General features: G+C 43.9%; 1 protein-coding gene across 2 annotated transcripts in view; it reads right to left on the bottom strand.

Moving 5' to 3' along the window:
* The window catches only part of ube2f (ubiquitin-conjugating enzyme E2F (putative)), a 104462-nt gene that overhangs the window by 9111 nt on the left and 79962 nt on the right, over positions 1-15389 (bottom strand). For both annotated transcript variants that reach the window (XM_048533881.2, XM_048533880.2), the window contains 2 exons: positions 8520-8590; positions 2501-2558 (listed from right to left, as the gene is read on the bottom strand). In XM_048533881.2, the coding sequence (XP_048389838.1) occupies positions 2501-2558; positions 8520-8590 (129 nt within the window). The remainder of the gene's footprint in view (positions 1-2500; positions 2559-8519; positions 8591-15389) is intronic.

The following is a 15389-nucleotide window of genomic DNA, read 5'->3' on the forward strand; positions in this document are numbered from 1 at the left end:
ATTGCAGCTCATTATGGCTCTGCTCCATAACAATTTGAAATATAAGTGAACAACCAACTGCCCATGTGCTTTGCATCTGGTACGTGAAATCTCTGAGAACAGCAGAAGCTACACTAGTGTGTAAGCTCAGTGCAGATCATAAATGTTCACTAAAAACACCGAACAATTTGACATTTGCTGTTAAGCAAATTTTTGGACTGCACTGAATTTACTGATGACAACAGTGGATAAACCATCGGTGTGTACAACTGGTATATAACACCAGTACTGTTGCTGTTTATGGAACCTTACTGTGAACCCTGAGTGGAGGAAGCTGCCAAATTGGCAATGTATAGGACAGGAAGACTCTACGCAGAATTCCAGAGGTAATGGTTCAGGAGCAAGAAAAGAAACAATTGTTGCAGATAGTCAAACTGCGACTGGATACGTAGGAATGAAATCAGCGAGGGTGGCCCCACAAAGTTCAATAACAGACAAGATACATTGGAAGAACGTGGTTAGGTGGCATTCTCAAAAGGCTGGGAACGTGACAAGCAGGATGAGGAGGTACATATTACTATAATACAAGTCACAGAATGTTATTTGTTGAATCAGGCATTTTTGGTGCAGTAGCAGGGATAGAAATCTGACTACTAGGCAGGAATAAAGCACAGACTTGGGAGGCAACAATTTGTTCAACAGCATGAGAGAGAAAAGGGAGGCTGGAGATTGGGTGATTATCTTAACAGCAGAGGAGGTAAAGATGTTTTTAGTTAAGGAACAGGCTGAATATTCAAGAGGGACCCAAACAGAATACAATTGGCTTGCAGGGGTGGAGGCAGGAGAGTAGCCAGCGAACTAACGTCATTAGCAGACTAGTGGTAGGTAATGGGTCTCATAAGATGAATTTGGAGGTGATGTGATTAGAAATAGGAGAGAAATCAGAGACAGAGATGATTCAGTGCTGGTATTGGAAGGGAAGGGGTTAGCTTAGCAAGAAAGGCAAGGAACCACAGAAAAGGCAATCTCAGTCCTTGTCACAAAGATGTCCACTCAATACCGTAAAGGCAGATTCAAGTTTCACAGGGTTACTCACAAAGATAGAAAAGTCATTTCATATCACACGACAGAAATTCATATCCTAGCGCCAAAACGGTTTTCATTTAACATGTCCAGCACAAGGAATGGACAATACAGAAACTGTAAGTGCCCATATCAAAAGTTTCATTTGCAATAGCAAGTTTTGAGAAGATTTGTAGCTCAGGTTGAGGTTCTGGATGTGAGTTTGCTGGCTGAGCTGGAAGGTTAGTTTTCAGACGTTTCGTCACCATTCTAGGTAACATCATCAGTGAGCCTCCAACGAAGCACTGGTGTTATGTCCCGCTTTCTATTTATCTGATTAGGTTTTCTTGGGTTGGTGATGTCATTTCCTGCATTGGTGATGTCATTTCCTGTTCTTTTTCTCAGGGGATGGTAGATTGGCTCCAAATCAATCTACCATCCCCTGAGAAAAAGAACAGGAAATGACATCACCAACCCAGGGAAATCTGACCAGATAAATAGAAAGCGGGACATAACACCAGCGCTTCATCGGAGGCTCACTGATGATGCAATAGCAACTTTGATAGCGTGACTAGGCAGCTCTAATAAAACACAACTGAAGAACGTTTCAGAAGACGATGAGGCGGCCTCGGCAGTGAAAGGGTGGTGGACAATGAGTCTGCAGTCATGTTCAGGCCCACCCCCAAGTCATTCTACGTAATGCATATTTCTGTTATTTATGATTCAAGTTTAATATTTTATATTTCATTTACCTGCCTAAACTTGCTTCTGTAAATTTTAGCAGCATTTACTATTCTTTGGTCTCTCCATTTCATTCTCAACAGCTAATATGACAGGCTGCAGTTGGTTTCTTTACTGGATCAATAACAATGGGTGACTCTGCTCAACCTCTCCCACCAGTCCACATTACCCATCTTACACTGAGATTTTATTTGTCTTGTCCCACATTCGAACCAGCATTACTGTGGCTTTTGCTTTTATTTAACCTCTTACACATGAAACTTTGTCAGAGATGTTAAAGTCGTTTTTTGGGCAATGACATTCAATCTAATCTCAGCTGATGTCGCTGTCTAGGTTTTAGTCTAGGATGGACAAGATTCCATCTGATGTGAGGCCACAAAGCGAGTTTTATTTTGGGTGAGAATTGCCATCTGTTTTGGAAGGGAGTGAGCTTGCTGCCTATAATTCTGTGCAGCTCATTGACGCCCTGTACCTTAATCCTGGTGACAGGCCGACTGCAAATATTTCTCAAAGTCTGCTTCAAAGTCCCAGACAAGTGCTCTCTGAGCTGGCAACATTAAGGGCATTAGAGATACCATGGAAACTGCACAGAAACTTAATCCTTATTACTGAATACTCAAAACACACTCCAGCTGTTCAATCTTCTGACATTTCACAAGGCAGGAGGGAAAAGGGTGAGAGGACAAGATCATTCTTGTTTCGGTTTTAAAGGAATTACCTTTAGAGTTCTGGTTGGAGCCCAGCCTGTGCCATCAATGGAGTGTTCCCTCAGCAAGCTGTCAAACACAAGACAAGATAGTAATAGTGATTTACCAATGGAGAGACTGCCAACATAAAAACCTCTGAAAATGACAGAACATGTTGAAGTTTTGCCATGAAAGTTAGTTACACATCCCAATGTTCACCTTGTTTTTCATACACTTGGTAAAGACACCTCAATGCATCCTTTAAGTTTGTTAGTGAATAATTTATCTAGCTTTACTTTCATCAAAACTGTCTCTGAAATTTGGTATTTGGTAATATTGCTTACACCAGATTCACCACTTGACAGTTGGATTATGTGCAGATGCAGACAGCAAGCATCCAGAACAGGTTTGATGTACATATTTTTGGACCACATATATTTCAAAGGCAGTCTGGACACATGATCATATACATCCAAACCTCTTTAGGCTATCTTCAGCAAAGGTGTGTTTTATTTTAACTGGCTAAAGCTAGATTGTGACAAACAGAGTGTTTTATATTACACATAACCTGGTTTTACCCATGCAGCGGTAATCAAATTTCAAAAATCCTAAACATGATCATTAAAAAAAATTGGTTTAAAATCTGATGCATTGTTCTTTCTATCACACACTTCACATTCCCTACGTAAGTAGTCTCCCATCTCAATCCAAAACGTGTAATCCTACTCATGTAAAGGTTTACCATCTTTTAAACCATGACCCCAATCTGTCATCTTAAATGAGTGTAAGCAATCCAGGGTTAAATCATAGGGGAAAGGGTAGTTTTGCCAATTGTTCTGTATTCATCCCTCAAATATTCCAATATTTATTCCTCAATCAAGATTACTAAAATAGTTGGACTGGTTGTTTATCTTAATGCTCCTTGTAGCTTGCCGTGTTATCCTGATCCCGACATTGCAAAAACGACAGGAGGATGTAAGAAATACAAGATAGGAACTGGACCAAGAGAAGGTAATTTTCCGCCTCGAACCTATTCCTCATGCAGTAAAATCATGGCTGATCTGAATGCAGCCTTAACTCCACTTTCTTGGCAGCCCTCAAAAATATTCCATTCCCTTGTACATTAAAATTGTGTCTTAACTCAGCTTTGAATTCACTCAATGACCTGACCTCCACTATTCTCTGGGATTGGAATACACAATAATCCCAACAACATGGCAAGAAATCAGCATTGCGAATACTTAAGACCATTAGAGCTAGGAGCAGTGGACTATTTTGTCCATTGAGTCAGTGCAACCATTCAATGTGATCATGACTAAAGTGATAATCCTCAACTTCACTTTCCTGCCTTTTCCCCATAAGTCTTAATGCGCATAACGATTAAAAATTTGTCTATTTCAGCCGTGAATATACTTAATGACCCAGCCTGAGCAGCAACCTGAAGTAAAGAATTTCAAAGATTCATTACCCTCAGAAAAATCCCACTTTATCTCAGCCTGAAATGGGTGATCCTTATTCTGGGATTACGCTCTCTGGTGTGCCACTCTTCCATGACGGGAAACAACATCTTTGCATCTATCAAGTCTCCTAGGAATCCTACATGTTTCATTAAGATTGCCTCACATTCTGTCAAACTCCAATGTGTACAGGTGAACCCACTCAATCTCTCCTCAGAAGAAAATCCCTCCATAGCTAGAAACAACTCAGTAAATCAGTAGAGTGCTATTTAATTTGTTTACAAGAGTTTCAATGATCTCAATCAGAAAAATTTGTGACACAGTTTAGTAATCTAGAAGAGCTTCATGGAATGTTGGCATTTGTGGACTTCCTGATGTGATCTCTATACATGAGGAAATGGAATATTCTTGCCTACCACATACTGTCTAAAAGTCAATTAAAGAAGAACTGCAAAGCTGTATTCAAAGCTTGCATTCCATACTTTGAACATTCACCAGACAGTGCCTAGCATTGTGTTGTTTTTTAATGGCAAAGGCGGCCTCTCTCGGCCAAAATATTAGAAACTTGAAGCATTAACTATCATCTTGTCAAGAAACACTGGTGTTCAAACTAGTGACGATGAATCGATCCCACAGCCTTTGACAGCTGCTAGCATCAAGAAAAATGCTAGGCTGAACGTGACGGGTCTGTATAACCCACCCCCGAACCAGTCGAAACATCTGTCTGTATTCCTGATGGCTGCCCCACAGCAATTTAATGCTGCTAACACAGTTAATTAAGGTGAAATACCTGTCCCTTTCTTGGCAGGAAATAGTGTCTCAGACATTTGCCAGCCAATTGGACTGGGTGGCAATTTTATAGCCCCATCGGCATCACTGGAAGTGTAAACGCACAAGGGATCTCAGTAAAGAGGGCTGAGGAGGGGGCGGAGGAAAGTTCTGGTAGCATCAGAATCAGGAGACAGAATCAGGACTAAATGTTTTGAGTTGAATATCAGAGTGGCCATTCCCACCCAGGAACACTGTCAGAAGATCACACATTAGATTTATAAGCTATCTACAACCCAGTGAACTAGACTTGAAGCAATGATAATGGGAACTGCAGATGCTTGAGAATCCAAGATAATAAAATGTGAGGCTGGATGAACACAGCATGTCCAGCAGCATCTCAGGAGCACAAAAGCTGACGTTTTGGGCCTAGACCCTTCATCAGAAAGGGGGATGGGGTGAGGGTGGTGGAATAAATAGGGAGAGAGGGGGAGGCGGACCGAAGATGGAGAGAAAAGAAGATAGGTGGAGAGGAGAGTATAGGTGGGGAGGTAGGGAGGGGATAGGTCAGTCCGGGGAAGACTGACAGGTCAAGGAGGTGGGATGAGGTTAGTAGGTAGGAGATGGAGGTGCGGCTTGGGGTGGGAGGAAGGGATGGGTGAGAGGAAAAACAGGTTAGGGAGGCAGAGACAGGTTGGACTGGTTTTGGGATGCAGTGGGTGGAGGGGAAGAGCTGGGCTGGTTGTGTGGTGCAGTGGGGGGAGGGGACGAACTGGGCTGGTTTTGGGATGCGGTGGGGGAAGGGGAGATTTTGAAGCTGTTGAAGTCCACATTGATACCATTGGGCTGCAGGGTTCCCAAGCGGAATATGAGTTGCCGTTCCTGCAACCTTCGGGTGGCATCACTGTGGCACTGCAGGAGGCCCATGATGGACATGGGAGGGGGAGTGGAAATGGTTTGTGACTGGGAGGTGCAGTTGTTTGTTGCGAACCGAGCGGAGGTGTTCTGCAAAGCGGTCCCCAAGCCTCCGCTTGGTTTCCCCAATGTAGAGGAAGCCACACTGGGTACAGTGGATGCAGTATACCACATTGGCAGATGTGCAGGTGAACCTCTGCTTAATATGGAAAGTCATCTTGGGGCCTGGGATAGGGGTGAGGGAGGAGGTGTGGGGGCAAGTGTAGCATTTCCTGCGGTTGCAGGGGAAGGTGCCGGGTGTGGTGGGGTTGGAGGGCAGTGTGGAGCGAACAAGGGAGTAACGGAGAGAGTGGTCTCTCTGGAAAGCAGACAAGGGTGGGGATGGAAAAATGTCTTGGGTGGTGGGGTCGGATTGTAGATGGCGGAAGTGTCGGAGGATGATGCGTTGTATCCGGAGGTTGGTGGGGTGGCGTGTGAGAACGAGGGGGATCCTCTTTGGGCGGTTGTGGCGGGGGCGGGGTGTGAGGGATGTGTTGCGGGAAATGCGGGAGACGCGGTCAAGGGCGTTCGCGATCACTGTGGGGGGAATGTTGCGGTCCTTGAAGAACTTGGACATCTGGGATGTGTGGGAGTGGAATGCCTCATCGTGGGAGCAGATGCGGCGGAGGCGGAGGAATTGGGAATAGGGGATGGAATTTTTGCAGGAGGTTTGGTGGGAGGAGGTGTATTCTAGGAGTCGGTGGGCTTGAAATGGACATCAGTTACAAGCTGGTTGCCTGAGATGGAGACTGAGAGGTCCAGGAAGGTGAGGGATGTGCTGGAGATGGCCCAGGTGAACTGAAGGTTGGGGTGGAAGGTGTTGGTGAAGCGGATGAACTGTTCGAGCTCCTCTGGCCACCCCCTTTGTCTGTAGGAAGTGGTAGGAATCGAAAGAGAAGTTGTTGAGGGTGAGGACGAGTTCAGCTAGGCGGACGAGGCTGTCGGTGGAGGGGGACTGGTCGGGCTTGCAGGGCAGGAAGAAGCGGAGGGCCTTGAGGCCATCTGCATGCGGAATACAGGTGTATAGGGACTGGACGTCCATGGTGAAAATGAGGTGTTGGGGGCCAGGGAATTGGAAGTCCTGGAGGAGGTGGAGGGCGTGGGTGGTGCGCGTCTCCTGCATTTCCTGCAACACATCCATCACACCCCGCCCCCGCCACAACCGCCCAAAGAGGATCCCCCTCGTTCTCACACACCACCCCACCAACCTCCGGATACAACGCATCATCCTCCGACACTTCCGCCATCTACAATCCGACCCCACCACCCAAGACATTTTTCCATCCCCCACCCTTGTCTGCTTTCCGGAGAGACCACTCTCTCCGTGACTCCCTTGTTTGCTCCACACTGCCTTCCAACCCTACCACACCCGACACCTTCCCCTGCAACCGCAGGAAATGCTACACTTGCCCCCACACCTCCTCCCTCACCCCTATCCAAGGCCCCAAGATGACTTTCCATATTAAGCAAAGGTTCACCTGCACATCTGCCAATGTGGTATACTGCATCCACTGTACCCGGTGTGGCTTCCTCTACATTGGGGAAACCAAACGGAGGCTTGGGGACCGCTTTGCAGAACACCTCCGCTCGGTTCGCAACAAACAACTGCACCTCCCAGTCGCAAACTATTTCCACTCCCCCTCCCATTCTTTAGATGACATGTCCATCATGGGCCTCCTGCAGTGCCACAGTGATGCCACCCGAAGGTTGCAGGAACAGCAACTCATATTCCGCTTGGGAACCCTGCAGCCCAATGGTATCAATGTGGACTTCAACAGCTTCAAAATCTCCCCTTCCCCCACCGCATCCCAAAACCAGCCCAGTTCGTCCCCTCCCCCCACTGCACCACACAACCAGCCCAGCTCTTCCCCTCCACCCACTGCGTCCCAAAACCAGTCCAACCTGTCTCTGCCTCCCTAACCTGTTTTTCCTCTCACCCATCCCTTCCTCCCACCCCAAGCCGCACCTCCATCTCCTACCTACTAACCTCATCCCACCTCCTTGACCTGTCTGTCTTCCCTGGACTGACCTATCCCCTCCCTACCTACCCACCTATCTTCTTTTCTCTCCATCTCTGGTCCGCCTCCCCCCTCTCCCTATTTATTCCAGAACCCTCACCCCATCCCCCTCTCTGATGAAGGGTCTAGGCCCGAAACATCAGCTTTTGTGCTCCTGAGATGCTGCTGGACCTGCTGTGTTCATCCAGCCTCACATTTTATTATCTTAGACTTGAAGCAAGTCATCTTCACTCCTGAGCTACTGGCCAAGGCAGTGATGAAGCTTCCATTCTAGACTTCTTATTTAATTCCAACATACAAATAAATACCAACTAGTTATCAAAAGCTCAACAATTCAATTGAGCTGAATTTAGGAAACGACCCTAGGTTATTTGAGCGCCCTCTAACATTTAAGCATTTCTAAGCTGTGAAGGCATTTCTGACCCATGGAAATGTTGAGTACATCTGGAAAGTTGCTTACATTGGTCTTCATATGAGGAGTCTACGCAATTGCAAGAATGCAGCTAAACGCAGATTGTGTCTTAACTACATAAAACTTTAAACAGCAAAAGATGCATAAATTTTGTAGAAAAACAGGAGCTCTAATTTTGCCAGATGTTTCCTGGTGTTGGAATCCATCCCGGGAGTTGGGAGGCTGATCCCCGTGACCAGTGACTAGGCAGAAGGCTGACTCATATTACCATGTCTGACTGGGAAGTATCATGGTTTCTTCACCCATGGAAACAGGATGTGATCCCAAACAGAGTACCTCAGCACCACTTTGTTAACCAAAGAAGCATACTTCGATATTTCTAAATATACGTCTGAAATGCAACCTGTTCTAATCAATCAAAACTGGAGAACAAATGCAATACCTTAAACAGATTTCTCCAGTCTCAGTAATATTGGGGTGCCAAATTCTGGTTAAACACTTCACTTTAGGAGGCTGCAGAGAGGGAAAAACATGTTAGTTTCAAGCTTCTTTTTGTAAAGTTGAATGATAATCTGCTGCAATCCTGCAGAAGTCAAAGCAGAATGTAATTCAGCAAAAGGGGCAAGCAATGTGTTACACTGACAAAATAATTGAGAAGAAAGTATCAGTTAAACTCCCAGAAGAAATGTAGTTTTATTGACAGAAGAAAGTAGACAAACTGTGAATGAAGCTTCAAAGTGCACAACCAGTCAAAAAAAACCAATCAACATACCAGCATGTGTTTTCTGACATATTCAGAGGTAATTTGCCAAGCAAGAAATGCAGGTGTAGAAACTATTCCCACTTACAATACATCTAGCATACATGAAATTGCTGATCCACTGAGAAAACAATGAGGCTGCACCAATTCCATTTATGCTCATTTTGACCCCACAACTTCACAGGATGTCACTGGTGGCAAATGATCGACACAACCTTGTGGTGTGAATGATACGTGGTACATACCTTTGGTGGCACACTCAAGACAACAAAAACCAGTATTAAACTGGCACCATCATTGGCTACGTTACCAGCCTGTCATAATGAGACAGAAGGATCACAGTTAAATTGTCCTGTACAGGGTTATGTCTGACAGGGTATAGTGTGGGTAAGAGGGTTGGATTGTTGAGCCTAAGAAAGAAAGGGTGGGAAGTTGGATAGTTTTTCCTTTATTTTTTCATGGGATGCGGTTGGTAAGACCAGTATTTGTTGCCCAGTCTTAATTGCTCTCTCTGGGATGGTTTGGTTAGCTATTTCAGAAGCCAGTTAAAAGTCAAGCACATTACCGTCTCTTTGGAATAACAATGGCTAGACCAGGCAAGGACAGCAGATTTCTCCACCCCTTTATGAACATCGTGAACCAAATGTAATTCAAAAAAAAATTCAATGATCGTTTCTGAGTCGGAATTACTCAGTTACTGAGACTAGCTTTTAATTCCAGATTTATTGATTAAATTTAAATTCTACCCATTGCTATGGCGCGATTTGAACTCATGCTACCTTAGCATTTTTAGTCACAAAAGCACTCTACCACAAACCTCCTAAGGTGGGTGTGCATGTATGTCAGTGAAGGAATGAGACAGAGCTAGAGACGGGAAAACAAAAGAAAGAAAAAGGTAGGCAACTGGATGGTGTACACTGCGTGAGGATTTTAACAACACTACAGAGTGACAAAGTATGATATCAATAATAAAGCTATGAGCCTTTGAAATGCTGAAACACTGGCTGCAGTGCGAGCCTCTCACAAGTGGAATAAGATGCCATTCTTTAACAAGTATGCTTCCTGCCAGCTAAGAAAGGACAATTATGCAGCCGATCACTAGTACCAATAAAAGAAAATTAATATTCTCTAGCTCAGATAAACAGGCAAGGTTTTGCTGTTTAGTATGCCTCACACAGTGTCTTCTGCTTCCCTCCATCACCAGGGGCTTGCTTTACTCTTGACAGTCTGAGCTGCACTTTGTGTGGGCAGAGCAAGGAGCCAGTTTATCAGAGGATTATTCTGAGTGTTAATACCTTAACTACAACAATGCCAGAAATGTCACATATCCACTAAGGACAACTGAGCCTTTAGCGAATGCAGGAGCACAATTCCATTCTCATCTGAATATTCTAAAACAGAAACCAGATTTCACAGGAATTTAAAACAAAAATGGCCCAGGCCATTTTCGTCAGATTCACCAGCATTAATCTCAAGCAAAGTCATGGACTCACTCCTGGACCCTTCCCCACATCACAATCCCTAGTTACTCCCAAATCCTTTCTTAGAATTGCACTAACCAAGATTGTAGTAGAGGTGAATGCAATCACTATTTTCAAAAGGGAACTGGATCATAATCTGAAGAGAAATAATTTTTAGGCCTATGGGGGAAAAGGTGAGGGAATGGGACTAGCTGGGTTGCTCTTACAGAGGACCATCACAGACAAAGGGCCAAGTGGCGTAATTCAAAGCCGTAACCATTCTACAATTTTATCAGCGTTGAAAAAAGCTGGTCCTGGGAGCAAGCCAGGCATCTTATTTCTGGTTGAAAAGAAAGCATATCTGGAGAGAGAAACAGAGGGTTTGCATTTCTGGTTGATGATGATGTTGATGGTTCAGGTCATTTCAGATTCTTATCAAAAGTAAATCAGACTGAAACATGAACTTTGTTTCTGTCTCCACAGATGCTGCCAGACCTAAGTACTTCCAGTGTCCACAGTATTTAGTGATAATGGGAACTGCAGATGCTGGAGAATCCAAGATAATAAAATGAGAGGCTGGATGAACACAGCAGGCCCAGCAGCATCTCAAGGTGCTCCTGAGATGCTGCTGGGCCTGCTGTGTTCATCCAGCCTCACATTTTATTATCCACAGTATTTAGCTTTTGTTATCTTCTGTGGGAGAAGGCCTCAAGAGGAATAATCCCAGTGTGACTCTGTAAACTATTAGAAATACAATGAGTATAAGCAAAGTCAACAATTACCATGGTGTCTTGAAACGAAGTCCAGGTGCCTACAAATCTGATCAAAGCCTTTTTGACATATTATTTAGCATACAGGATCAGTAACACTCCAAATCTAGCAGTGTAAAAGTTTGCCATTTGTGTTGAAGAGGTGCACAATTCAGCGGTTGGCTTTTTATCCACAATTGTAGAGTTACAACTTTATAAATAACGATGCAAGCATCATTTACGTACAGCCTTATGTTCCCTCTCAGGCTATTTGAAATAGCTTTACTGTCAACTAATTGCTTTTGAAGTGTAGTCACTGTTGTAGAGGAGCACAGCATGAAATTTGTACACAAAGTCTGAAAGAGCTTTTGGTTGAATAGGGGAGGAACAACTTACCGCGACATCAACTTATCTAAGGAAAACAGGCTGAAACAAGTAACACAAATCCTAGTGTATTGTAATTAGGGCAGTCTAGTCAGGGAAACAGACTTGGCCAGGCTCCACCTTTGGCTTCACTGCAAATCCTGAGCTTACAGTTATGCAGCCAACATAGAAGTTAAAGACAAATCATATGATAGGGCCCAGTGATACGCCTTAGATCACAAGTTCATCAGGGAGCAGTCTGCATGTAACTTCCTCAAAGCCCTGCAGAAAGAATTCAGATGGTTCCTCGAGGACACTACCAAAGTCATTTGACAGAATGCCTCACCTTCAGAACTATCAAACGAACACCAAGACTGTAGCCTGGCTGATGGTGAAAAGGACCTTCCTAGTCAGAACCTTCATCCAAAGTCTCACTCCTGCATGCTGACCAAGATGGCTATAATGACTAATAGACAATTTCCATCTTTTTCGGCATGTGCAAATAAACGTTTAGAAAGAGATACAATAGTTTTTGTGGATGTTCATTTTGAGCAGCACTGTGATGCAGATGCTGTGCTCTACAGGGTTCTTCCTGGGTACACGTAGAGACAAACTGCACTCGGAGGACCATCAACTCGGTGATAGATGCTCTCTGGTTTGACTGCAACACACTGATTTTCTACTGTAAAGAGTTATCCGTGGCTGAGTATTGCAGATTGACATTCCAAGGTCCATGACAATATGTCAAGGGACACACTAAAGCTTGGAGCAGCTGCTGTAAAGGCACAATGGAGAAAGGTCACTGAGTAAACCTTTTGCCATTGCATGCCAATTAGGTGGAATTTGTAAATATAATGAGTAATGTAATGCATTGGAAGAAACTGATTTGGCTTTGCACCTTAAGTAATGTCTCGTAGTTTATTTTGTATAAATGCTATTAAAGTAAGGATACGGAACTGGTGAAGCACAAGATACTTTAGTAAAGCTAAAGAATGTGCAGACCTTGTGGGAGTCTGTTTTCAATTAACCTTGATCTTTTGTAGTTGACACAGATACCATTGGCCTAGGTGTCGATCCTGTACTATACCAGATTAAGGCTGTTGGGTAGGAGGAAAAAGCTAATCACCTGCTGCTGCAATGTGATAGTCTTATTCAGCAACTGAGAGAGAATCTTTCATCTAGAGTTGTTCATTCAGAGTAACCCACTGTACTCAGAGTGCCTTAGTGTGGGAGTATAAACACGTACAAGACTGTAAATCTCCTGCAATGAAGAACATGTCACCATCCTGGTGATTAGGTGGTAGGTCAATTTTGTTGTCACAAGCACAACATTAAATAGATGGTGTAGTAGATACTGAAGATCATTTTAGAATATAATGAGGCCTTAATCAGATGGGCCAATGGGCCGAGGAGTGGTAAATAAGGGTTTAACTTAGATAAATGTGAGGTGCTGCATTTTGATAAGGCAAACAGGGCAGGACTTGTATAGTTAATGTAGAGCCCTGGGATGTGTTGCCGAATGAAGACCTAAGGACGCAGTTGCATAATTCCTTGAAAGTGGAATCCCAGGTGGACAGGGTAGTGTTGGGCACGCTTGCCTTCATTGGTCATAACAGTGAGTAAAGGAGCTGGGAGGTCATGTTGCAGCTATACAGGACATTGCTGGGGTCACTTTCGGAATACTACACACAATTCTGGTCACCCTTCTATAGGAAGGATGTTGTTAAACTTGAGAGGGTGCACAAAAAATTTACAAGGATGTAGCCAGGGCTGGAGGGTTTGAGTTATAAGGTGGGCTAAATAGGCTGGGGCTTTTCCCCCCAGTGCTGTATGACCATGACTCCATTTGTAGTTGTATCATTAATGAAAAAGATGGGGGAGTAACGTATGTGACTAAACAAAAAACCATGCAATTTTTTCTAATATTTAGCTTGGCATTCTGTCATGGTACGCAAAGGGTCTAACAGGTACAGCACCATTATTGCACTAGCAATCCAAGTTGAATTTTCCTGGTTCTAGAGGTAGCATAAGTTCCTCCCCCACATCTATTCACTCACAATCTCTCCCTATGGTCACTGTTCCTCCCTCACAGTCTATTCATTCACAGCCTCTCCCCTCCCCACACAATCCACACTCTCCCATGTTCATTCCCCTCTTGCAGCTTGTACAATTCTAACCCATCTTCCATCATTAATTTCACCAGATCTTTTTCTGACAGAGCTGACTATTTTCCTGTATTAAACGACGGGCATTCTTCGTAAATTCAGGGATCCACTCTGCTGCTGTTCAGCTGGCCACCTTGGAGAAAGTGCCTTTGCTGCAAAATTAGTCCTGACAGGTTTATTTGGCAATTACAGCTCACTCACACACATGTTGCCCCACACACCAAACATGGACAAAACAATGATGTCTTCTGTACAGTGATATTACTCATGGCATTACTTGGCATTCTAACACTGAGATTTCATCATTATTTTTCTGCCCAGTCCTGTACATATTAGAAACAAGAAAACAGCATTATAACAGCTGATGCAGCAAACCTTCCTACCTTCAGCATGGAATAAGATAGTCATTCCAATGGGCTCCTGAACTAATCTTGCTGATGGGCATCGTACAAAATAAAATTCAGTCCGAGCTCTACATCTAATCTTAGTTTTGAACGCAAATCTGATTTACCTGATTGTAAATCACTAACCATCCAGGAATACATTAACCACTGTTAGATTAAAAAATATAAATGCATGCTGCATAGTATAAATAGATCGGGGGCCAGTAACCAAAATTCAAATCAACTGTTCAGTGCCAAGGCAATTTTCAATCATGGGTAGGCTGGGTGGAATTTTTAACCAAAATGCTCATTAATACAATATTGAAAATGAGCACTCAGCACTGAAGTCCAATTTCAAACTCTGACAGTACTACAGGGATTGCAAATCATGCCTTAAGTATGGAGTAGGTGGGTAGTACCTCACAACATGATTGGCTCTTCACAGTTGAAGATGATGAGCAGTAAGAAATTCAGACAGAATGTTGGTCGTCACTTTCTCAAGTGACCAAATAGAGCTGCTATCTTTGACAGTGCACATATGTGTGAGAAGCGGCTGCTTAATTCATTTACAGAGGAACCATGCCTCAAAGTGAGCCAGCTAGCTTATTTGATTTTCAATATGTTTGAACTTCCTTTTGTTGCATGTCACTCACGATGTATATCTAGGATGGCTGTATAGCAACTTCCGAAGCCAGCAAGAGGAAGACAGAGATTCTTGGAACTATTCCTAATTTAGATATTAAAATGCTTAATTATAAGTGCAGATTGATATGTGTTCATAATTTTCCGTAATCAAGGAGGAATAGTTGGTTCAAAAACACTTCAATCTACGATGCTGTCTTAGCATGCTTACATTTTCCATTACAATTAAACTTGAAGCCACAGGCAGATGGAATGCTTATTCTTGCTCTTGAGTATTTTTCTACCACTCTCTTGGAGATGACTAGTAGTGGCCTAAGCAGTGTTTCTGTCTGCCAGATATTGTGCCAGATAATGACATACTAGCTGGTAAAAGGCTAGCTTACAGAAGTAAGAACTGCCGATGCTGGAGTCAGAGACAACATGGCGTGGAGCTGGGGGAGCGCAGCAGACCCGGCAGCATTGGTGGAACAGTGGGGTTGAGTTTCGGGTCGGGACCCTTGAGCCCCATATCAGCATGGTACATTTTTCACTTGGCAGGGGTGTGCTGTCAATTAAGGGAGACCAGTAAATGGCATACAGTCAACAGGAGATCACATCCAGAGTATGTAAAAAGAATACAGCAACAATTACGGTTAAGTTAAATCTTCATGTTGATTGGGATACTCAAATTGGAAACTGTAGCTATGATACACAAATTCACAGAAAGCACTAGAGGTAGTTTCCTGGAGGGTCCCGACCCAAGGCGGTGGCTTTCCTGCTCCTCTGGTGCTGCCTGGCCTGCTGTGTTCCT

This window comes from Stegostoma tigrinum, chromosome 7 (genome assembly GCF_030684315.1).
Source record: "Stegostoma tigrinum isolate sSteTig4 chromosome 7, sSteTig4.hap1, whole genome shotgun sequence".
Taxonomy (NCBI): Eukaryota; Metazoa; Chordata; class Chondrichthyes; order Orectolobiformes; family Stegostomatidae; genus Stegostoma; species Stegostoma tigrinum.